Genomic DNA, 26,966 nt, shown 5'->3' with positions numbered 1-26,966 from the left:
AATAAATGTAACGGTAAAATATGACCTTGATTTTATTATTATTATTATTATTATTATTAATATTATTTTTAGCTCTAATGTGCCATTTTAATTTCATTCTTCTCCTCTAAAACCTCGGCTTCATGGCTTTCTATTCTTGTCTGAACAGCTAGCGAAACATTAAGACTCTGATAAAAGTATCCAGCCTCGGTTACTTGGCAACGGTTGCCGAGCAGAGGTGAGAGCTGCTGATTGAAGAGATTAGCCGCCACAGATAAACCTTTTTTTTTTTTTTTTTTTTTTTTTCTGCCCCACTGCTTATCTTTCCACCCATAACAGGCGGCAATAAATATGACAGAAGTTACTGGTTCGGTTGAAATATGAACCTGGCAGTAAATGGAGATTAACACACACACAAAAAAAAGTATAAGAGGCGGACGCGATGATTGACTGATCTAATATAGCTGATTTTTCGAAGCCCACGGCGGCTTCTGGCAAAACGGACACCGTGTATTTTAGGATGCAATTAAGAAAGTTATGACATTTACTTTATAGTCAGCTTTAAAATGCAGCAATGGGATAATCTACACACGGAAAGAAGTCCTTGTGATTGTTAAGGTCAAACGTTATGTTTTCAGGCAGCTGCGTGTTAGCCATTTGTATGTTTTCTAGGTCATAGCCCAGTCCACTAAACACGACGACTTTTTATTAGATTGGTAAACAATAAAATGGCTATGGAGCAATGGACTTCATTAGCATTGCCATAAAGAATCAGCTCACTGTGGTGATTGAGGAGGGAAAGTCACCCAAAATATCACATGACCGACAACAATGGCTGCCGCCAGGTCTGTAGATAAAGGGAGTTTATTGTCATTTTTTACAATGATAACCTACATTACTATATACAGCACCGGGTTTTGTGGTCATGATATATATATATATTCCATACTACTTTCCATTTCAAGATATCTTTTTCTGAGATGAGGGGGCAAGTGAAACATTTCACCTCAGGGACTTGTCTATGCTTTATGAAGGACCAACCCCATAGGCTTATTCACTATATTATTCACTGAGTTATTATCCACTGAGTTAGAGTTTGCAGGACATATGTTGTTCGAACTCCATGACTTCATTATTTCATGTAAAGGGCCAAGCACAGTGAGCTGGCCCTCCATAATACATCATTTATGCGGGGACATTTCTTCACCTCACTACTTCATATATGCATTACACAGGGCCAGCCAAGCTCTTCTTCTATGAGAAGCTCACCGGGGCTGGCCCTTCATAAAGCATCGTAAAGTCAGGGAGTTGAAGCCGCAACATATTGAATAAAATTTAGAGTTCCTCCATTAAGAAAGACAGACCTTGCTTTATTAAATATGTGCGATATATCTGTGCATTATCATACCTCGCCACATTTAATATGGCCAAGAAGGGCACATTCCGTTCCACAAGACGCCTACGACTCAACCGAGAAACGCTCCCCAACTCAACTAATTGTAGATCCGTAACCGGCGTTTAATTTCCTGCTTTGTGGGTCCGGTCTTTTCTGCCTCTGTATTTTTTATTAAATGTTATTAATCCCCTATCATAGATACTAAACTGATAAACTTATCAGCAGTGCCGCAGAATGATAATCTGATATCGCACCCGGGGCTTACTACTGATTTCACATCATCATCTTTGGTGTGTTTTTAATTTTCTCAGCAGTGAAGGTTTCTTATGAAAGGTGCTGCAAACCCCCAGCGTTGAAAGCGTTAAAGTGTTAGATTCGGGATAGCTTCATGCTTATCCCATGTATTTTTAAATTATTTTTAAATTATTTTACCATAAAAGCCTCTACAAATTTTTGCTTGGAGGCTGTTCCACCCACTCAGTAAAGTAAAATAGAAAAAGAGAAGTTAACCCTGTATAATGCTTAGTTAATAGTGTATTATATTATTACATTTTTTTACTCACAAGTGAGTCAGAGGGAGTAAGCGACAACAAATTTTGGTTCCGAATTTTTAAAAAAGCCATCCGAAAAGGGCAGGAAAATTTGAGGACGAAATGAAAAATTTGTCTTAATCGTTTTTAGTCCATGTGCAAAAGTCTAGTAAGTACATTCTAACCCAACCAGTACTCAGGGCAGCTTCTATATTCTAAAAAAGGCCGAGGAGAAAGCGCCATTGCTTGTACACAACAGCTAGAAAGAAGCCTTCCTGAAGGTAAAGGGTTTAGGGGAGAGAGTAAGTATGTGCGTATGTATGTTAAAGTGAATGTGTGGTAGCATGAGTGAGTGTGTGTGAGGGAGTGTGTGTTAGCATGAGTGTGTGTGTTTTAGCATTAGTGTATATGTGTGCATGCGTGTTAGCATCAGTGTGTAAGTTTATCTTTGTGTGCATTATAAGTTTGTGTTAGTATGTGTTAGTGTAAGAGTGTGTTTGCTGCTTACTGACGGGGCCACCTGAAGATGCCAGTCCACTCCTGCCAGTACCGGCTCTTTACATTATTAAACATATATTACCCGTTTATACATTATAGCATACCCAATCATTCTGAGCTCCTAGAACAAGAGACTTCAGGAGATAATAGAGATAACAGACAATGAGCGTCTGAATTCGGTTATTAAAATGGAAACCACCAAATTCCATTAATAACCCTCAGACTTAAAATGACTGCATACTGCATGTTTGAGGAGGAATAAAAATAATAGGTGTGTGTTTAGTTTCGGTTTAGCATGCGCACCAAATGCACCCCAAATCATCTTTCATCAATGTTCTAATGGCTTCTACCTGTAGATTTCCCCCGAGGTTTTGTACATCACATTTAATACATCAGACGCGGATCTTCTTTACTGCCCTGTTTATTAGTGATACAGATCTCATCATATTAGTGTTACTCGTCGCAGCATCAACACAGGTCATGGGCTCCAAGAGTAAACATGATTAGCAGACTCGCTTGCCATCATATCACGCTGCCTCCCAGTCGGCTGATCCATTAATTTCTGGCCTGATTCATTTTTGTTTATTGCTAAATATTTATGTTTATATATATGAGCTGCGTAACAAGGTGTAGGTGTCTGAAGATACACTTATTGTGAAATGGCTATATTTCTCTATGGCCATATACAATCAAATGATTATAAGGCTATATTATATATGAATACAAATTATATGTATATATACAACCATTCAAAAGTTTGGGGTCACTTAGAAATGTCCTTATATATGAAAGAAAAGCAAATTCTGGCCAGTTAAAAAAAAAGATCAAATAGATCAAAAACACAGCACAGACTTTGTTATTTTTTTTGCAGACTTTGTTAATTTTTTTAAAGTAACTATTGTAGCTGGAAACTACTAAGTGGAATATCTTCATAGGCATACAGAGGTCCCATCACCCCTATGTTCCAATGGCCCTTTATCACTCCCATCACTCCTGTGTTCCGATGGCCCTTTATCACTCCCATCACTCCTGTGTTCCAATGGCCCTTTATCACTGCCATCACTCCTGTGTTCCAATGGCTCTTTATCACTCCCATCACTCCTGTGTTCCAATGGCCCTTTATCACTCCCATCACTCCTGTGTTCCAATGGCTCTTTATCACTCCCATCACTCCATCATTAGAAAACCCTTTTGCAATTATGTTACAGCTAGAAACTGCTAAGTGACCCCAAACTTTTGAATGGTAGTGTGTTCATATATATTTGTATTTTTTTAAATGAGGATTTATTTTATTATCACTTTTTTATGTGGGCCTTTGTGATTTATCGCCTAGTTTATTAATTTATTGTTTCTGTTTCGCGTGATCTCATTGGTTGTGGAAGTCTTCAGGTTGGGCACCATTTCTCATAGACATCGGTTTACCTGCGGTAACAGCCCCTTATTTTTAAACCAAATATTTACAAAAAAAAAGTCACAATGATTAAAAAGTAAAAACCACAATCTATAGATATGGGTTATAATAATAAGCAAATTCAGTCATACTAAAAGTTGTGAAGCGATACTCCCCTTATTAATCGAATCTTTACTTTTTATCGTTTGCCATTTGTGCAGATTTAATATTCGTGGTATTGCCATAAAACAATTTAGGATAGTATGGCTTCTGAATGTAAGACAAGACCAAGAACCGATGAAGGCCTCGGGTTTTACATCAGGAAAAATGGTCTGACTAGATGGGTGAAATGGTGCTTTCTTGCTACTAATTTTACTATATATATAGTCAGAAAAGTTGGGTGGAAAGTGAATACAGCCCAATACACGTCTTATAGCCAGAGAACCAAGTACTGTTCCAGAAGTCTGGCAATTCAGCAACCCAATCCAGACCCAGAGAGTCTCCAACGGCGGTTCTGGACTTCTATCTCATGTCAGATTGAGTATTAAATCCCGTTGCTACCTAAGTATGTATGTATGTGATATCAGCGCTTCATTTTGGAGAAAGACGTTTCATTTTCCCCAGTATATTGTCATATTTTGAATAATTGAATGAGATGCCGGTATTAAGCACCGGCGGGTACCCTTAGGGAGAAATGGCTGGATATCAATCACATACACAAGACATTTTTTCCTCCCCAAAATGGTATATCTTAAAAAGCAGGCATATAATACAATTCTTGATCAAATAAGTAGATCTATAAATAACCGCATGATGGAAAATCATGATAGAAAATAGAAAGTAAAGAGTATACATTACCATAGCCGTTTGGTGCGGCTTCTCAACTTGTTTGCACTCGGAAGATAAATAGAGACTTATATAGCTTGTGAATGTAAACGTTGGGTCGTGAGAAAGATTTATTGCCGCTGTTTATTGTATGTGCTACATCAACTGAAAAAAATCATCAATCACGGTTTTCTCCAGATTTGTTTGTGACTTGCCGTCCAATTACTAAACCTTATCTTAGAGTATGGAGATATGGTGCGCGCCGCGGGGCCGCGTATGTACGGTAACGCATTTATAAACTGCTGTTATTTCTTTCTGTGAAATAGACGGAGTGTTTGGGAGGTGTCAGCGGATGCCAGTGATAGACGTATTCAAATACGAAGTGTCACCCTCCGCTGTCAAGCGTCTTCGGACCATCCTTCAGGAGCTATCTCGTAGAGGTAATGCTTTCTTATTTCGGGGTTCTTGTAGAGGGTCGATAATTTCTCCCGGGCGTCTAGTAACGAGCCTGGGCCACAAACAGTGGTAGCCAAAGTGGCCATGACAAGGCTTCTGGAAGTCATTGTTGTGTGTTGGACCAAATGTCCTTCACAAAGAATGATTCGGCCCGCCCCTGGAGACAAACCTTTTGTTTTTTACTTAAAATTCAACACACATTCGAAACACACATTCAAAAAAAGATAGAATAGAGTGTTTTCTGTTTTGGGTTTTGTGTTTAGACACCGATAAAGCTAGTGTTTATAAGGATCACATCAGGTTAAGAACCGGCTTCTTTTTGGGACAACCTGTAAAATGTTGGGGTTCAAGCACATCAGTGTAAACCACACATATATATTCCTCAGCAGATCTTAACATGCATGATACATAACAGAGCAAGTGCAGAACCCTGTCTATACTTCATTGAATGATGACCTGTCAACTTATGTTATATGAAACAGCCTTGGACCCTACATACTAATACATGTTAGAAAGGAGAAGCCATTATTTACTGAGATTCTTCCGAACTTCCATGTACTTCATTTATTATCGGGCCACAAAAGTACTGGGCCATTTGGCTGTGTTGGGTGAATGTTTAACACAACTATACCTTTTTTTTCTGATATCACCCTAAATGTTGTATGCACCAGACACAGGGGAGGGCTGGCAGCCTAAGGCCTGGGGGGCAAGTCTAGTCAACTGGCCCATTGCACCATCAAAGCGGCTGCGAGCGACATTGAAAGCGGCCGTCGTGCGGCAGTCACTCCACCAGTGCCTAATGAAATTAAAGTGGCCGGCGTGCAAACACCGCATGCCTCAGCTCTTCATCACACCACTTTTAAGACGTGGGAAGAGGAGCTGAGGAATGGCCATTGGGTCTGACAGCCGCATGATGCAGGGGCGTACCTAGAGTATTTGGCACCTGTGGCAGACCCTGTATGTGGCACCCCCCCCCCACACACACACTTTAAAACTGCATAGTTTCTATGGTTAGGCAAACATTGACAGGGGTACAGCATATTTGTTATCATTATATGCTTAGGGATTACGCGGTACCACCGTCAATGTGTGCCTATACATTGAGCCAGACACTGACAACCCCTATCACTATATACTAAGCCAAACATTGATGTGGTGTAGGCTTACCCCTTTAGTGACTGGCATAGTATATAGTAGGGATGCACCGAAATGAAAATTCTGGACTGAAACTAAAAATTCAGCATTCACTTGGCCAAAACAGAAAAAAACAAACAAAAAAAAACAACTTTAAAATACTTTATTAAAAGTAACACCAAAATTAGACAAAAAAATCAACAATAATATTAACACATATACATATATATATATATATATATATATATATATATACACACACATATATATAACAACAATCACAATGCTATCATGCCCAGTTTCTAGCATGTGCTGGCTGACTTAGCATGATAGGAGTGTGATTGCTGTTTGCAATTATATATATAAATATATATATATATATTAATACTGTCATTGAATTATTCTGTCCAATAAAAGTGTTAACACACCGAAGTTGGACCAAAAAATAATTTATAACAGCAATCACACTCCTATCATGCCTAGGCAGCCACTACATGCTGGAATCTGGGCATGAAAGGAATGTGATTACGGACTCCCTATGCCAAGCTATCCCCCAACACTTACACATCCATGCTATCTGAAACCCTCATTCACAAACATTCAGCATAACACCCATCACTCTCACACACTTACATTCAGCATAACACCCATCACTCTCACACACTTACATTTAGCATAACACCCATCACTCTCACACACTTACATTCAGCATAACACCCATCACTCTCACACACTTACATTCGGCATAACACCCATCACTCTCACACACTTACATTCAGCATAACACCCATCACTCTCACACACTTACATTCGCAATAACATCCATCACTCTCACACACGTACATTTAGCATAACACCCATCACTCTCACACACGTACATTTAGCATAACACCCATCACTCTCACACACTTACATTCAGCATAACACCCATCACTCTCACACACTTACATTCAGCATAACACCCATCACTCTCACACACTTACATTCAGCATAACACCCATCACTCTCACACACTTACATTCGCAATAACATCCATCACTCTCACACACGTACATTTAGCATAACACCCATCACTCTCACACACTTACATTCAGCATAACACCCATCACTCTCACACACTTACATTCAGCATAACACCCATCACTCTCACACACTTACATTCGGCATAACACCCATCACTCTCACACACTTACATTCAGCATAACACCCATCACTCTCACACACTTACATTCGCAATAACATCCATCACTCTCACGGACGTACATTTAGCATAACACCCATCACTCTCACACACTTACATTCAGCATAACACCCATCACTCTCACACACTTACATTCGGCATAACACCCATCACTCTCACACACTTACATTCAGCATAACACCCATCACTCTCACACACTTACATTCAGCATAACACCCATCACTCTCACACACTCACATTCAGCATAACACCCATCACTCTCACACTTACATTCAGCATAACACCCATCACTCTCACACACTTACATTTAGCATAACACCCATCACTCTCACACACTTACATTCAGCATAACACCCATCACTCTCACACACTTACATTTAGCATAACACCCATCACTCTCACACACTTACATTCAGCATAACACCCATCACTCTCACACACTTACATTCAGCATAACACCCATCAATCTCACACACTTACTAATCCACTCTCTCATACCTTTTCTTCTTTCACTCTCACGTTTCCTCTTCCTCCTCTTCTTCTTCTTCTACTTCTTCTTCTTCCTGTCCTTCCGGTGCACTGAGCGCGGAAAATGTTGGGCGTGGCTTCAGTGTTGTTGCCGCGCGCACCGAAACGGGAGGGGGCGGTCCGCCCCGGCTGCCGCTCATCTGAGGGGTGCCACCATGCCGGCACGCCTCCAGAAACTGGAGGCGTGCCGGCATGGTGGCACCCCTCAGATGAGCGGCAGCCGGGGCGGACCGCCCCCCTCCCTCCCCCGCCAGGTACGCATGACGGCCGCATTCAATCCTGCTCGCGGCCGCTTAGTATTTAACTTTGCGGCCGCAGCCGCATTGAATGTCTGTCTGCCGGTCGTCCGTCCGGCCCACCGGCCCGGATTTAGGGCGGCCTGGGGGGCAATTGCCCCCCGGCCCAGCCTGCCCCTGACCAGACATGATGCCAGAAGAAGATGGAGTTATTCAATCCTGTTGACTATTCTCTGCTATAATTTATTGATTTATTTATATGATGGTGTGCTTTGGATCCGCTGCCGTGTAATACGTGCACCGCTTAAATATTTAATACCAGCTTATAATCGTTTTGCTGTAATGATATAACAAAAAAATCCAGCTAATGTAAAGGCTTATATACCCACAGCAGTGGACAGTCCTGTGATATTGCAAGGTTGCTGGTAATACTTCAGTGTTTGTGTAGCCGGGGAGGATTAGTTGACTACAATGTCCACAATTTGTATCTGGTTTTCTATGACTTATCTTTTCCCTTGTCATCATCCTTTCCTGCGTAATTATCCTTTATTGTCTCCATTTTGGCTCTCTCTTGGTCTGTATATTTATTTTGCTTTCCTTTATTATCATATTAATCCTATACCCTTCTGTACTTTTATTACATTATTGGTACTATCACTAAAGCATTATCCAGCAGATGGGGTAATGGTTAATGGTGATCTCCTATGGTCATTCCTGGTAACTCTCCTGGTTTGACCCAGAGTCTCTGAGTGGAGCCCTGCTTTCCTGGGTCTCTGGGTCAGTTTCCTCATTCTTTGGACAGGGGCAAACCCATTCCCATTCTATGTGCCCTAGCTATTTATTTTTACAAGATAAATGTCATGCTCAGCGCACCAGAGGAGAGGCTGGTGCAGAATAGGACTCGGTGTCTTGAATGCCTGTTGGTCTCGGAAGACTTCTTCACCCTCCAGTTCTTCATACTTCACCTTTGGCTTCGGCCGGGTTCTGGTGATCATACAAACTCTCGGGGTGCACAAGAAAAATTGTCAAGACAAGCCGTGGTCAGGGTGACGAGGTTCAGGGCAACTGACATATCAGAGCAAAGGTCAAGGTAGTCGAGACATCAGACCTGAGGGCAGGGAAATCCTTATAGTTGGGAAAATAAATGTTTCTGCGTTCAGAATTATTTTTTTTACATAAATTAGGCCTTATTCTCTCGAAGATGTCCGCTGTGAAAAATATCCAAAAAATGTTGACCATCTTCATTCTTCCACATAAAAAATCCTTAAGGTATAATTTTATATATATATTATATATATCGATATATAAATTAAAACAAACATTCCATACCCAAACTATTCACAGAAACTGCTTTCAATTGAACTTTATTGACCTATTTTCATAGAATTTATTTTATTTCTTTTAAAAAAAAAAATCCATATTAATAGAACATTACAAATAAGCACTTCACATTCTAGAGAGGCCACGTGAGGCTTCAAATTCATAGTTGCATGATAAATGCAGTAACCTACATATAATAATTTTAGGCATTCATAGAACTCTTAGATAAGTATCATTCAGATGCTGTCATTGATTGCTCTTTACCACGTTAACGAGCGTAGCGAGATTGTATGGACGTGTTCTGCGGATAATGAATGGATATACCGCTAAAGAACTCTTTGCTTAGACCGTCCTTTTGAATTAATAATGAATAGCAGGTTTTATGGATTTATTCAGTAGCTGCGGCATATTTAGGGGGCCAAATAAAAAAAAGATATGTTAAAGGAATAACTAAAATATGGGTTTAATATAATTACTTTGGAAAGATGATTGATTTCTCATGGGGCCGTCTGAATGCAGATGAAAAGGTTAGTTAAATGTTTTTTTTTCTAGACAGCTTAAATGCCGGCGCTTCAATTTTTTTTAAACAAACTTGCTATTTTTCATTACGTTTATGCGTGTTAAAGGAAAATGTTAAATAAAATAAATAAATAATAAAAAATTTGGGAATCAGGCATGGACTGGCCATCTGGTGCACTGGGCAAACGCCTGGTGGCCTGGTGGCTGATAGCGGTGGAGCAGGTTGGGCTGTTCTTAGTGTTTTTCTTTTCTTTACTGGTTCTGAGGTTTTTTTAATCCTTTTTGGTTAAGGGGGGGGTGGTAAAAGGGAATATTCCTAGACCCGACTTACATTCTGGATTCATTGAATGATATCTAAGCATCCAAATTGGTGCTTTTCTCACTAGTAAGTCACATCAAAAATCCCTGCTTGAATGAAGGTGACTTCATCCAGAATGTCTTTACTTCCACGTCATGGTTTTCATAAGTAACTATTATTGCAACTATTTGGTTGCCAAAATGAACAATACAATATTTGCAAAGAACCATTAAAGGGGTGAATACACGAAGAGTCTCTGCATTAATCCATTTATAAAGCCCCCATATATGAATATGACCTTTTTTTCCACAAATTTTACAGTTAAAATGGTTGAATTTATTGTAAAAGCCCTTATGAACATCTTTTCTTTCTGAGAGTTATCCATGCATAGTTATTTACACAGAACTTATATATATCATATTAAACAGAACTTATACAGAACAATACCTCCGATCCTACATCTCATATTTCGCAATATTAATAAACGCATGCATTCATGTTTAAAATCTAATTTAACTATTAAATATTTGTTGGACATGCTTGTGTGAACAGACAAAAAAACAGTTCCGTTCAAAACGAACGTAACAATATATCAGGTTTGATTAGACAGATTTTCTGTTATTTTAATGTATACTCGCTGTACAAAGGGTAGACAAAGGACATAACAATTAGTATACAACGCAACCAGGTGACCTATAGAAACAACGGGTGAGATTATACATGATCCGCTAAATATAACTGATTAGCAGAGACAAAGAATTATTCATTCATTGGTATATTGTTATTAGTTATTTAAATTTTTACATTTTGAAATCCCAAACTAGGCTGTTTAATAACAGGTAAAAAAAAATAAAAAAATCCTAAAAATGTCTAATTTTGCGTTCTGTGAATCAGACTCGATTTCGCTGAACATTCTGGACCGACGGAAGAAAAGTTTGACTTTTTCGAAACAATCAAAACAAAAGCCCCGCTAATGCATTTTAACATCACCTCCTACTTTGATGAGCGTAACCTTTTACAGCAAAAACAACATCAAACGCACTCAACAACCAAGGGAATAATCAAAGACGGAGAGTAAATGGATATTTGCCAGCAGATGGTGAAGTGTTCTCGGGAATTATTCTGTGATTAGAACGTTCATCGGATTCATCAAAGTAACAAAGTGATATTGAAAGAGTGAGGATGAAAGGGCATTATCATTTATATTGATAATATATAATACATTAAATGAATCCGTGTGCTTTCTGCATTTTATTAACGTCTGAATGCACATAGACCGAAGGCTCTTACACACACAGAAGCCTTATCATCCATTCTTTGAATGGAAGGTACGTGGTCTTATTGCCATGGCAACCAATGGAATGGTCCAGTTGCCATGGTGAAAAGATTGCTTTTAAAGATTTGAATCATAAATGATTTGAATTAATATTGTTGCCCATCAAGAAACATTAGCATTAATTTTTGGGGCAAAGTAGGCACCATCAATGAAGACACCCAAACTAGTATGACCATGTTTTATTCCTTTAAAAACAAGAAAATGGGGTAATTCCTTCCAGTATTAATTATATAATATATTTCTGGCTATCGTTGTCCAGGTATTAAGGATTTGTCATGTTAAAGGTGATATCCTATGTTAAAAACATTTAAACAGGGGTGTTTTTCTAACCATCAAAATAAACCATTATATATAGTATTGTGACGCACCGAGGATACGAATAACCTTAACAGCACGAATGATAGAAAGGCTTTTATCGACTCTAGAAGTAATGTCATGCATTGAATACATGCCTTTAAATGGATACAAGAAACATGTTTTGGTTGTATTGTTATCAGCAGTGAATATGTACACTTCCATTGTATGGAATAAAAAGAATGTGAGAGTAATGCCCAAGGTAACGCAATCAATCAGGTTACTTTAAATAAAGCATCCTTGACTTAAGAAAAGGTGGAAATGTCATTTACAACATTCTATAGAACCACGATTAAACATACGATTATTGGCCTCAGGTTAATGCTTTCCGTGCAACATTTACCAAGAATAAGAAAATATAAGGACATTGAACCTTTTTTATTATTATTTATTTATTTATTTTTTAAACATCTTCATGTTACTAGCTGTGTTTTAATGGTAAAGCATCTCTTCCTCCCTTAAATGTTGTTTGGGTTAATAAATTAATCAATTGGTTTTAACTGATTACAGTGATTTACAATACATTAATTGAAATATATATATATATATATAAATATTTATATTAATAACACTGCTAAAATGTATTTTCTTTTTACCTTTACCAAATGGGAATGGGCTTTTAAGTTCATTTTAAGCAAACACTTTGGGGTTTATTCACTAAAGAGAGTGTTTGCACTAGAGTTGTCTTCCAGCTCCTTAACTTCACTATACATTATGAAGGGCCAACCTCAGTGAGCTTCTGCTGCAGGAAAAGCTTGGCTGGCCCTGTATTATGTATTGCTAAGTCTGTTGAATTATACACGATGCAGGGCCAGCTCTCACACTGGAGAAACTTGCCAGCGTTGGCACTTCATAATGAATACTGTGAAAAATTAGTGAAAAGTTCTTCAAAAACTCCCTCTTTAGTGAATAAACCCCGTTTATGTATGACCAGCACCATATGGTTAATAATAATTATTTTATCAACTCCGTTTTTATAGCAATAAAAACAAATGTTCAAAGATGATTATACAGATATGATTGATAACATTGTTTTCTGTACGCGCTGTTTTCATTCCTCTATGCAATACGTTATTTTTCTACTTAACTTCAATTTCATAAATTAATAATCATTAACGTTAAATCCCAAGGAGGTTCAGGCAGTAATATTATTTTTTTCATATATGAATACTTATTTCTTAATGGCATTTTTTTCCCAATGGGCGGATTACATCTTCCTACGCAAAAGGTTATCCCACCAATGTATGCTGTAGGTCCAAGGACAGAAGCAATAAATTACTTGGAACGTTGGCAGGCTTTGTCTTGAACGCAGAACCTTATACTTTGATGGAGAAAATGACTCCCAAGGGTCTACATGAGAATCAAATAGTCCTGAAAAGATAACAAGTGTAGTTATCAGGCTCTCATGTCCATAAATGACAATAAGGTGATGTATTCTTCATAATACCATGGAAAGACCTTGTTGGACATTTTTGTATCAAGCCAAGACTATCTAGTTTCTACTATGCATCTGATATATCCAAATATAAGGATTTTAAGGTATACTCAGAGAAAACAAATACCAAGTACACAAATTAAAATACAACCTTTAATATAATGTAATTGATGCATGGCTCCCAATAGAAATGTTTTATACATAGGGCTTGAGTATCATTGTAATGTCTCCCGTGTTACATAGGGCCATGTCACATTGTTCCCTGCCCGCATAATGTCCAGCTTCTGCCCCATTATATTCTACCCTATTTAAGTTATAACATGTGTGACTTAATAAGATTGAGGTCCCTACTTCAGTACAAGCGACTTAAGTCCAAACACCTTTTAAGCCCCGTGTAGTCAGGGTATCATTTTGATATTTAAACTACCACAGGTGAGTTACTACATAAAGTCTTTTTGCTCAGCTGTTCAATAACATATGAGTTATGTTAAAGGATCAGGAGTGGAACAGCGATGCTAGTTATTAAGAAGTAGTAGAACTGCGATAAATAAAAAATAAAAGTTGGGACTGATGAGTACATTTCGATAGATCAATACAAGCTTTAGGGTATTTAGAAAGAACCAAATAAAATTCTGAACCATCTTAAGATGCACTGCCATAAATTCTGCTTTTATTCGCGGATGATAATCCCCCCATATAATATGTTACCAACTAGATTAATAATGTGTCCAATGTAAAGTCCAAAGCAGCATCTCATATAAAGCATGTAAATTGGGTACTGTGCTTTTTCCACAGTGACATCTACTGGCCATAAATCATACTGCAACATCTAATGCATTATTAAAACAATGAAATTCGCCCAGGTTTAATAGCAATATAAATTATTTGTGAGCATTTGGCAACAAAAATACTTTATTTGTATGATGAATGTGCTATCTGTAATCCTACAAAATGTTTCCTTAACTTATGTTATCCTTCATAAATTTTGCTGTATGTCTACCATTTTGTGATATATGCAGAAAAAAGATGCAGAAATATCACTGGAGGGGCACGCAGTCCCTTATTGTTGGAGAAAACCCCATTGACATATAGAATTTAATTCTTTATTGTCTGCGCCCATGGTCCTTCGCTTATAAGATGATTACTGTATATAACCAAAGGCAAGCATTTTTACCCCAAACAAATGGCCAATAATGTTTTTAACACTCTTATTCCTTTCAACATTTCAAGTGGCCAATAGACAACTTTGGATTTGGGGCTGCACCAGTGATTTTTATGTGACTTTGTGGCATTTAAATTAAAATAATGTATTTTATTTCCAGTTTAATTTATAAACCCGTTTTCTGCTGTTTTTTTATACATCTCTGGGATTTATGTACATATAAAAACATTCATATCCAGCAAACATTTTAATATATACATTATAAGCTTGGCGCCCATTTACACCATACTGTATATCTGGATGTAAGCCATCAGATGAGGAATGGAGGAGGGTCTATTTTATTATGCCATCTAAAGTAAACTAAATCCTTCAAAAAACATTCAAAATTAAAAGGAAATTATTCAAAGTCTATTCTTCCAATAATTTCTTTCATCTGTCCTTCAAAAACATTTTCGTCTAAATTAAGATGATTTTTTGGAATTAAATAAAGCTAAATTGTGCCTCCTATGCCACATCAAACTATCCGTAGGTCCCAAAAAATGTTGGCAAAGCCTTGGCCACAATCATTATAACAAGCGAGTCAATCTTTGGCCATTCACATAGTAATATAGTAATTTTGTATTTTATTTTGTGTTTTATTGACAAAAATATTATTAAAAGAGTAACTTCTATACATATTATTGTGATTTTTGAAGCTGAAGAACCCTGGGATGCACTCATACCCAGAAAATATTCTGAATTCCTAGAGAAGGAAAGCGGGGGCAGAAGGATTTGGGGTTTAAAGTGGGACTGGTCTTCCTAAAGAAAGACACTTGGTAGTTATGCTGCGTATGGGCGTTTTGCAGCTTAGACACCTCTCTTGATTACCATACAATTCTTCTCTTTGTAGCAGGTTTTGTGCAGAGATAATGAATGCAAAATACTGCTCATTAATTCTTGTAATCATATTAGTTTTAAGTAATTAATTATATTTATTATGTAGAAAAAATATTAATTCTTTTTTGTGTGTTTTTTTTGAAATGTATAATTTTTCATGGTTTGTTTCTGTAAGAAAACACTGATTAAAGCAATAATTTTGCGACAGGTTCTATTAATTTAATATTAATTTTGGCTTGTGCGGGAAAGAACAAAGCTTCTGTTTGTCATTACTCACCAAACTTTCCTGTAAAGATTCAAATTAAATGATGTACAGCTTTACACAAACTTTTTTTTTTATTCTTTAGGGACAAAAACACATTTTAATGGTAATTACAAATATTATTAACCTTACTCAATAGGGTATGTCATAAAGAAAAATTGAGTTGTTGTGTCTGCTTCCATCGGCACAACTCCAACCTCCCCCTTCTGAAGAGTGTTGATAATAGATCATTCGATGATGTTACCCCAAAATACCCTAGATGTATTTTGGGAAAGTTTGGGGTGATATCATAAATTCCAGCTGGACATAAACCATCCAGGGCATATTTTTAGAATGGGATTAAGAGGGGTACGTTCATGGCCCAAAAGGGCTAGAGTGGCAGCACCATGAGGCCACCACCGTCAAAAGAAAGGACCCAACAATGTGTATGGGCACTGCCTGAGAGAGGGGGCAGAAAGTGGTCTGCGATAGGTTAATAATGCAGATATTCAGATATACAGATCTTAAGAGATAAGGCAATTTTAAGGGAAACAAGTGTTTCCTTTTCCCCAAAGCATTTTTGCTCAGGACCTCTAAAAACCCACGGCTGGACCAAGGAACTTCCAGGGTAACTACACAGAACTTGGCTCTCACGGCAGCTGCTCCCAGTTACACAGTTCTAGAGCTGACTCTGGGATTTATTCACTAAAGGGAGAGTTGACAGGAGAGCCTACAGGAGCATGAACTGTGCTGACCCAGTTTAAGGCATACTTCAATGTATAAGGAGACACTGAAGGAATCTTGCTGCTCATTATACAGGGCCAGCCAAGTTCTTCCTGCAGAAGAAGCTCAGAGTGGTTGGACTTTCATGATGTATAGTGAAGACATGGAGCTAATACCTTCTTCTGTAAACTCTCATGCCAACGCACCCTTTAGTGAATAAACCCATATGGCAATCCTTGAGCCTCCAAACTGGCAATTTTACCGATGGCCCTATCTGAAGTTTCTGGCTTAAGACAGGTTGACGTAATGAAGAATGTAGACAGACAAAGACACAACTGGCACAAAATCAACACACTTTACCTTAATCTTGGGCAAATTTCGTGTCCGCACTATACCTCTAAGATAAATTAAATCTGTTTGGAGATTTTGCATGGTGCCTGTGAGTTTCTCACTTGTTCCGATACAGTGTTGCGTCATTATTTGTTGCTTTCATGTAGACAAGCAAGTTCCGAAATAGTAAAGTACTTTCATTTTACAAAACATATGAGAACGATATTGGGGACATCTCTAGCCATTAAAGTCCTCAGGGATGTTCTATGTGTCAGGACATTCATTTTTTCAGATTTAGGATGATAAAAATTCTCATCAGGGACATAGTTATAGCTCAAAATAAACACAACATAAGTAGAAATAATTATTAGTGAAAGTAAGTAAAATATTATACTTAAAAAAAATGATCTAGGACTAAATATTCGAGGAGAAAAGGCAAATTAGCATCATATTTGCAGGAGGAAGTTTGATAAATGAATCCGGGAGAGAAAAAAAATGATTTCCCCGGTGACTTGGGCTCCATGGCCGTTACGACATGTGATAGCTTCGGAAATGTCCTTCTAGAGAGAGCATCTGCTCAACAGAAACTAATCTTCACAGAATGGACAAGTCATTTATTAGATGACCCGTCTGAGGGATCATTAAATGTACCCCGGACACAGTAATTTAAAAAAAAAAACCAAAAAAACCCCATAATCTTTGCCGTAAAATAATTATAGCAAAGAAAATGGACACCATGGACAATTGGGGTATTTTGATATATTCCCCCCCCCATCATGAGAAATTCCTAAATTCCCATCATGATCCTTCTAGACCTGATCTCTCCAGCACCTGTATATACAAAGTAAATATCATGAAGAAATTAATGGTTTTAATATTTTAATAATACTAATGAAATATTTTTAATAATAATATAAGAAATGATAAAAGAACAGGTTTCTCATAACCGTCCCCACAGATATTGTAGGATTTCACGTCGGTGATTAAAAAATCCCAGGACAGCGAGATTGTTAAAGAATAAATCACCTACAGCCAGTCCCCATTAAGACTGATTAATACATTTGGGACTTACAGAGACCGTAGAAACGTTAAACGTGTATATATTTGTAGATGTAGATTTTAGATTCTAGGTTATATTAGTTTCTCCAGTATTAGCCTATCGTTCCTGCTACACATAACGGTTTAATATAAACTTATTCCATGGTGACCCCCAAAAATGCTGATCTAAATGCTGATATTAGAGAACGCAGCTGCCCGTATCTGTCCTTTACCTCAGCTATCCCTCAGTATTCCATAGGGGCATATGCTATACGGAACGCAAATAAACTGAAAGGATCAGCTTTTTGTCTGCAAAGATCCTACTATGTAGAATTTTGGGGCAGATAAGGACCATTCAGCTGTTTTTAACTGATACTATGTCACGCATTATACATATGACGAGCAAAATTACGATCGCGTTTCTACCACTTCTATCGGTGAAACTTCTGCTTCGGAACCACGGTTTGTAGAATCAGGTCACTTAGCCAACCCTGGGGCAGCTGCCTAGGGCCCAACCCCCCCCACATAGGGGCCCATATCTCTTCCTGAATACAGTAAGTAAACACTACGAACGGATATAGGGGGAATGAAAAAAAGGAGGGGGTTATTTAAGAAGGCAGACATGTAAAGAATGTTTTGCGATGTATCCTTGTGGATAATAAGTAATTGGTTAAATATCTTCAAGAGAAGTTGTGATCCCGATCCCATAACCAGGCCTACTAAAGCCCTCGTGGGTGTCAGTCCCCCTGCGATTAAGCCCCCCAATGCCCTGCTGTATAAGGGGACGGTTACAGGGGAGATCCCCCTAATCGGCCTACTAAATACGCGATGGAGGCTGCGCCAAAGTCATAGCCCGACGTGCCGTGTCTTAAAGGCACACATGGCTTATTAATACATTGAGGATGCCGACTGCAGAGGGAGCGGCTGGGGGGCTGGGGGCCTAGGGCAGCGTCCAAGGAAAATACACCACTGATTCCGGTAGCATCCGAGACTTAGACAAAGAAGAGTTTGTTTATTTCCATCTTCTCCACTAATACGCCAAGGAAAGTCATTTTTAATTACAAATCCTTCTGGGAATTAAGCGACAAAGTATTCGGCATACTTTTAGGCCATCGCCATTGTCTCTTCCAGGTATTGATTTGTAGGTCCCTTCAACCACTTGAAGAAAGTTTATTATCTTTCTCTAGGTTATTGCTTATTGAGAACATTTTGCACATTCGTTTCTTGCTTTTAATCTTGGATTATTTTCTGTCATGGACATTAAACCAGCGAAAGGGACAGTATGATGTTCCTGACACCCATAGTACAGAAGAAAGCATATTAATGTGCTTTCTTCAAAATGAACTATAAAAAATATAACATATGACACAGAATTAGCAGCCATGCAGCAAAATCTTCTTTCTTCATCCATGATCTGCAATTTCTTTCCACTGATTGGCTGCTTGCGCTGTCAATCAGTGGCAGTAAAGTGATTCCGTTAAACTCAATGGGAGCACTTTACACATGTGCATGGGGGTCTAAAAAGACCCCTGCATGCAGCGTTCAGCAGAGCCACAGCTTAATTGTGGCCGGAGCTTCCCTTCAAGATAAATCGGTTTTCTTGAGTCTTTTTTTACTCCTTGTATTGAGCTTCTATTCCATCTGCTCTGAATAGCTCAAAAAAGTTATAGGGATTTGCAGTTTTTGTACTCAAAGTCTTAAAGCTTCATATAATATTAAAATTAAAATAGCTTTTTTTTTCGCACTCTGCTGCTTTTAAACATTTCAGAAACATGTGCGAATGATCAGACGCGTTGCCCCTGTTTGAATTAAATCCTGCATCCATGAAAGTCATTAATTCGGAAAAAAATTGTTGTTGAATGAGAATTGTCGAAGCGTTCAGGCACCGTTTGAGGGACGGTGCTTCCATTACACTGGTTATAAATAAATAAAAATAAAATGCATGCTTCGTTTATGTGGAATTTAACTTGAATTTTAAGTTTTAAAATTTTTTTTTTTTTAACCTCTACAGAAATTTTCAAGGAGAGATTTTTTATAACTTTGGTTGAAAACAATAAATTATATTGTGTAAAAGCGAGCCATTACCCCCATCAAAATATTGTTGAGCTCAAGCAGTAGCAGGGTTGGGTTTAAGCATCTTCAGGACCAGAACATATTAAATTACATGTATTTATATAGTGCCTGCAGATTACGTAGCGCTGTTACAATACGGTATAGTAAAGACAATTTGAATATCATTAACAAACATTAAACATAATGGAATAGAAAGAGAAGAGGACCCTGCGCTTGAGAGCTTACAATCTATTCAGAGGGGGGGAGACAGTAGGAGAGGACTGCTTGGGTGAGGGTGAGTTAAGGTGATATGGAGAACCGCGTTGATCTTGCTGGTGGACATGGTAGATGCTTTCCATGCCGGTAGAAGTTATTGGGAGTGAAGCTTGCATGTGTCTGTACTGAACATTCAGAATAAGAGGGAGAAAGTCTGATGGAACGGGAAAGAGAATTTCCGAGAACTGGTACGGCACGTGTGAAATCCTCCATATGGAAGTGGGAAGAGGTGGTAGCGTTAGATGAGAGATCCAAGTATTTTCATATGAGAGAAGATATGTAGGGGTGCAGAGTTGCTGAGGGCTCCGGATTTCCGTATGTAAGAGAGTGCGAGGGAAAGATGATTTTTTTTGAACAGCCAATCAGCGGCAGGAAAACGCTCCTATTGAAATCAGTAGGCGCACTTTCTCATGGGGATTTTTTATTAGACCACCTCTTAACACTTGCCGAGCCAGTGCTGGAGCCAGCTGGTGGAACGTATATCGCATGCAGCCCATCAAGTATATCATGTATGCAAATAAAAATATACAGAAAGTGGTGCGCACAACCGAAAAAGCAAAAAAGGCATACTCATGCAGATTCCCGGGTTGCTACTTGAATAACAACGACCAATAAGTACACAAAACAAAGAATCAGCGCATACCCACGGCCGTATATTGATTCTCCCTCCACTACGTCAAAGTACCCCAAGCTTGGTGAGTCCTATATTTTTCATGGCTATATTGCTTACCAAGGAGCTGAATCAGTGGGACCGCACTACCCCTTAACACAGTGAGACTCCCAGGGGAGGCAAATTTATACGATGGGGGTTCTGCCGAATTCCCTCATGTATTTTCAAGCAGGACACCACAGAAAATGAAAGGGACCTCTTAGCAATCGTATACATTAAAGTGCATATGGTGAATAACTGCTTCAGCAATATTTACCGCCTTCTTCCTTGTTATAAGTTCAGCTTATACGTTCATTTTCTTCCGTTCTACCATTTAATATTAATTTACTAATATAATAAAATCATTTCTCAAGGCCGGCTTTCCGTTAAACCTTTTTATGGAGATGTATGTTCTTACATTTTATTTGCTTTATGACTATTTTGAGGAACGAGGGCTTTTCACCAGTTGAAATAATGCTGCCGCCAGACAGAGGTTTACTTTGCTGTTATTTTATTGTTTAATTAGATACTCAAGTGTTTTCCCTAAACAAATGTATTAATTAAACCCGCTTAAATACTTTTGGATTGTGAACTCAGCGAGAACGGTCCCGGCAAAGCTCTCGTTTCATAGACGAAAACAGCGGTTAACTGTAACTTATTTGTAACGCTTTTGCTACAATGAATCGCCGCCAACGATTCATTGCGCGGACAGCCTGGCAGCTTGAAGTGTGGGACGCTCATTGTACGTTTGTGGGAATTCACCGTCAGAAAATACACAGATATCCAGCGGTGATGGTTAATCGGGGGGCTGCGTGTCCCACTGTACAGTTCCACGTTAATGACACGGAATTAACGCGCTCACAACAGTCAGACTGTGATCCTGCTCATTCAGCGAAACAAAATTATTATAATTGGGTTTTGAGCCAAGGACCTCCACTAGGTGTGATGGCGAAGACAAAAGAAATCAGGAAATTGCCGTATGCTTTCGCTCAACCTCAATTTTTTTTTTTTTATTTAGCTGTCATCTCGGAGAGAAAGGACTTGCCTCTGGGTCTTCATTAAACGCAGTAGGTGGTGGAGAATTTGGAAGGAAGGGGATTGTGTGTCCGTGGTCGGCGCGGCCGATGGCATCACTCAGATTTTTGTGGTGAATCTGGTAACTTAAAGGGAGAGTATCACTAAAGATGAAAATATATATATATTAATATGTATTTTTGTCGAAAGGCTGTTTCGATTTCTGGCAGGTTTTTGAACAAACAATGTTACAACACATGATTTTTTTTTTAGGGGGGGGTGGAATATGAATTCCTTTTGCCTTTTTTGTGGCACCGGTTACTGTTGTCTACGTGGAGGACTGCTATTCCATAAAAGACTGGGCGAGCTCTGATCAATGCAAATTTCCACGAGTACAATAACACTAATTCCCTTCCCAGTTTGAAGCAAAATTAGAATAACCTCTAGCGATTCATAAAATACCTTCTTCAACAGCAGGAGTTGGAAACTGAACCTAATGGTTTTCTCGGCGTCCTTAAAGCAAACCGGTGTTTGCCTCCCCGATTCCCTTCTTCCATCCCTTAATTTATATCTCTCCCAATGTTGGCTTCACTACCAAGCAGCTCTCTTTCCTCCTAACACTCTCAGCTTTCATCCTAATCAAGCCACCAGCAAAGCCACTCAACCTCCATCCTAATCAAACAACCAACCCTTTACAGATCATGCAGACCAACTCATCCCCATCCAAGCCGTCCTCTCCTACTGCTTCACAAGAGCAGGACCCTCTTCTCCTTTTGTACCAGTTTGTCATTGCGGGTGATTTTTAATTATTCCACTGATTGTAACAGCGCTACGGAATCTGCTGGCGCTATATCAATAATTGTAACGTTAGGAAGTGAGCCTACTGCCCCACTGTTCACCCTCTATCCTCCTAGACAGGCCAATGTGCCATCAAAGTACAAGAGGCAGAGCGAAGCGGCTCTGCAGAGCATTTCACATTCTGCAGAGCGTAAACCCTACTATTACCCAGCCATGCAATTGACCCTCAAGCCTGCTAGGCAGGCCGATGTGCCATAAAGCACAGGGGTCAAAGTGAAGCTGCTCCGCAGAGCATTTCACAAAGAAGCGCTCTGCGGGGTATGCGCTCTGCTACGACCTATCCATGCCATTGACCCTCTATGCTGCTACACAGGCTAATGTGCCATCAAAGAACAAGAGGCAGAGTAAAGCGGCTCTGCAGAGCATTTCACAAAGAAACACTCTGCAGAACGTGAACCCTACTACCTGCTAGCCGTGCCGTTGACCCACTAGCCTGCTAACGCATCAAGAAAGTGCAAGAGGCAAACTGAAGCCCTCTGCAGAGCATTTCACAAAGAGGAATAGTGGGTGTTCAATATTTAACATACTATAAAAGTCATGTGAAAATGATACATAATGTTACTTTAAACTGGAAATTGTTCAACGCTATTACCGCTGGATGACAGATTAGCAGCAGATGTATTTTACTTAACAATTTTAGCTAAAAGAATAAAAAAAAAGGACAGGATTTGGAAGCAGGCGTCTCTTAATCCACGGATTAAAATTACGATATTACGTCTACAATTACTCTCCAGATTTTAAAAGCTAATCATAATTGCCAGACAAGCAAATATTTTAAACTCCTAATAGAGTTTTTTTTTTTTTTTTTGTAGAAACATCAATGTTATGTTTACCATCCCGGAATGTATTATATTCGATTAATTGTCTATTTTCATACAATTCTATAACAGCTGGGAAATGCATTTAATGGCGGAATTTATGTTTGTTGGAGACAAACATAGCAAATCAATTTAGCAACAATGAAACAGTAAGATTTACATTTCCTGGCTGGCGTTTTAAGCACGTTCCTAAACATCTGAGCATTATGGAGAGATACCGTAAAAAAAAAAAGAAAGACAGAGCCGTTCAATAGAGAGGCAATCAGGCACTTCGCACACACACGCAAATACAAAGGGTACATTATTCTATTAACACTTCATTAACGCTTTTCTATCTAAACGCAGCGTTAGAAACATCATTCCTAGCATAAACTTGGTACAGAAATAATTCTTTCATAATGTCAGATTTTGGTATTTTTTGGATGCATGTATATGTGATGTATCCTTCTTTAAAAATGTTCTAGGTTTTGCAGAATATAATGTTTTCAGGCAGCTGCATATTAGCCATTTGAGTTATCTGAGCCCAATCTGCTACACAACCCCCCCCCCCGACTCCATATCGTTTCGCGGGAAACAAAAGAATGGCTAGGTCTTAATCATCCAGCTGGACACTGTGGCTAATGAAAGTCTATGGAGGAACAGACCTTATCAGCATTGCCAGAAAGCAACAGCTCAGTGTGGTGTTTGAGCTGGGGAAGTCTTGCAAAATATCACATGACCGACAACAATGGCTGCCACCAGGTCTGCAGATGAAGGGAGTTTATTGGGAAAACATTAAATACAACAAGGATTTTGTAAATGACGACCTACAATACTTTATACAGAACTGGGGTTTATGATCAAATAGTTTTTCCATGGAAGTTCCCCCTTAAAACAAAGTCTTGTAAAAAGTTTTTGTGTTTTATGTTATGAAACCTTCAGACGAAAAAATTAAATAAGAGATACAAATTTGCTTACCAGAGGGTGCCCTCGTTGTGTTCTCCAAGTGGAACAGCACCTTAAAAAAGCAAACATGGTGTACACTGTACAGTAAGAAGGGGTTAAGAGAGATTTGGTTGATCTACCTTAAAGAAATGAAATAAACACAAGAGCTTCTCTCTGATTTGACTCCTGTATTCAGAGTGCTGCAAGGGTTAAACAGAGCTATCGTCTTTAAAAGAAAACCTGACATTAATCAAAGATGTTCTGTTAACACACTAGATGCCATTTTTAAAGATATTTTCAGTAAAAGGTTCCCATTTACATGGTATCAGCTGACCTCTGCTTTCTGATTGGCTGCTCACACAGCCCCTGAGCTCCAATAAACTGCTGGAGTAGCAGACTTGGTGAGTATGGGGTGCCGTTGGCCCGGTGGCCCATGGGGCATTCGCCCAGTGTGCCAGATGGCCAGTTCGGACCTGAAGAGAGTGAACATGGCTGAACATCACTTCTGTGCTGCAGTGAAAGAGGAGAGAGAGAGCCGGAGACCCCCTGGAAGGAGAGCTTTACCCGGAGACTCTGGATAAACCCCGGACGCGGTCACTGCGTATCTCTGATTTATGGAATGAGCTTTTATAATATGAGCTATTTGTACGGTGACATTAGATACGTAGATATATATACATATGGAGTGACCATAGATTTTCCATACGGAGAACGTATTCTGCGGGGCATCTACAGTAATTGGGGCTTGGCGGGATAAATTTGTTTCGCGGGCCCCCAGTTAAAGGTTACATCTTGTCAGCATACCTTAAGGGGGGGAGTGGAATATATGAAGCACTCACGGAGAGCATTATTCAACGCGTATAGCAATCAAAATCATAAAACTTTATGCAAATTGACATGATTATGAAAAAAGAAAATTGCTGTACTCTGCCCCAGGCTGTGCGTAAATGTAGATATGATTATGGGAAAAATTGTGGCGAATGTTTCCTTTTTTAGAGGCAACAGTTCCAAACATATTTATGTGACTTTAACAAAAGAATGGGAATGTGTTTTATTTTTTTTGCCTGATTCAATCCATTTCAATAATTGTGTTCTAATTCTACCTGAAATATACTTCTCTCTAGAGAAGCCAGTGGGAGTTCAAGCTGGGTTGAGCTCAAGTTACATGTCCGGCTTTACCAAAGCACCCTGTCTCCTTCTGTCTATACCTTCTCCAACTGAGCCAAGATTAATGGTGCGGGGGGTAGATTAGACAGATGTCCTATCGTCTTTCATCCAGCCCAACGTACACAGTGAGCCGATAACGTATAGCTGAGACCCCGCTTCCAGTATCCTTCCCATTGGTGGGGCAACATAATGGAATGGGGGAGCTACTATAACACTGAAGTCCTGGCTGGGCCATTTCGCCATTCTTGGTGCTTGTTGGAGTCATTCCTTAATCAAGTAAACAACATAGAGCTTACTTTTTAGGGATGAAAGGTCCCAGCCAGTGCCACAATTCACTTTCCATGTTGGACCTCAAATGTTCAATGTTCTGCCCATCTCCTGCCTACGTCCCGCCTACGTTCACATAAAGCTCAAAGGAACTCTTCTAAACAGTAATTACATTGTGTGTGGAGCATACTGGTGGTCTATACATTAACAACATTGGAGGCAAATAGATAAAACAGATACTGCCCACATATGTACTTTCCTACATCTATAACATCATCATGCAACATAATATGGAAATGCACAGATGTAATGGAGAGTATACTGGAGTTGGTATAAGGATGGGGGTTATCCAAACACACCTTTGTAGAAGAGACAAGCTTGTTAATGTTCTAAATGTATAATTTCTGTCTCCCTTTTGATCAGGTTTTACTTGGAAAGATGATTATACTCAACGAATCATCGCTGGTGAGTTATCAAACCTTCGGAAAATCTACAACAGACAACCAGAAGCAAATCCTTTGGATGGATCTGGCACAGCAAGGTAAGGGCAGTCTGTTTTCATACTTCATTTTTGTTTGGTGTCCACCGTGGGGTTACCCAAGAGGTTACCCAAGAGTAGGTGACATTACCTTCAAAGCTCCCTACATTACGTATGTGACATATAGTGGAATATAATGTCTCCTCCGCTGGAGTGCGGGCACAGTGACCAATTTACCCAAAAATCGGCACACTGGCCAGCTGAAGCTTAAGTCCAGTTATTGGGACTGTTGGCCGCTATGCCAGTAAAGGCTGTTAGTGACAAGTGGTTGGACTTCTGCCAATTAGTCAATTTGTAGCGCACCCATACCTTAGTGAATAGACCTCTCTATATTTAGTAAATGGAAAAATAGGGATTGGACCTGAAACAAAAATGTGTAAAACATCATCATAGCAGTCATTTGGATCACCAAGGTCCTCCATGAACCCTATTCCCATGATATTTAACACCAGGAAATAGAAACTAAGCTAGTAGAACACATCCGATGTTAAAATTCCAGGCCATACATACTGAATCTTAAGCATAGTAGGAGCCAAAAAGCTGTAAGAATTAAGCTTCAATAGAAAAGCTTTAATTAATTCTTAAAGTGTTTTATTTC

The 26,966-nt window shown here is 39.0% G+C and overlaps 1 protein-coding gene across 1 annotated transcript in view; it reads left to right on the top strand.

The window, feature by feature from the left end:
* Positions 1-26,966, top strand: part of PTPRN2 (protein tyrosine phosphatase receptor type N2) — a 371,264-nt gene that overhangs the window by 84,251 nt on the left and 260,047 nt on the right. The window contains exons 3-4 of the mRNA XM_053467055.1: positions 4,945-5,058; positions 26,254-26,371. Of these exons, the coding sequence (XP_053323030.1) occupies positions 4,945-5,058; positions 26,254-26,371 (232 nt within the window). The remainder of the gene's footprint in view (positions 1-4,944; positions 5,059-26,253; positions 26,372-26,966) is intronic.

Source organism: Spea bombifrons, chromosome 5 (assembly GCF_027358695.1).
Source record: "Spea bombifrons isolate aSpeBom1 chromosome 5, aSpeBom1.2.pri, whole genome shotgun sequence".
NCBI classification, from domain to species: domain Eukaryota; kingdom Metazoa; phylum Chordata; class Amphibia; order Anura; family Pelobatidae; genus Spea; species Spea bombifrons.
This window is presented reverse-complemented; position numbering and strand designations above follow the sequence as displayed.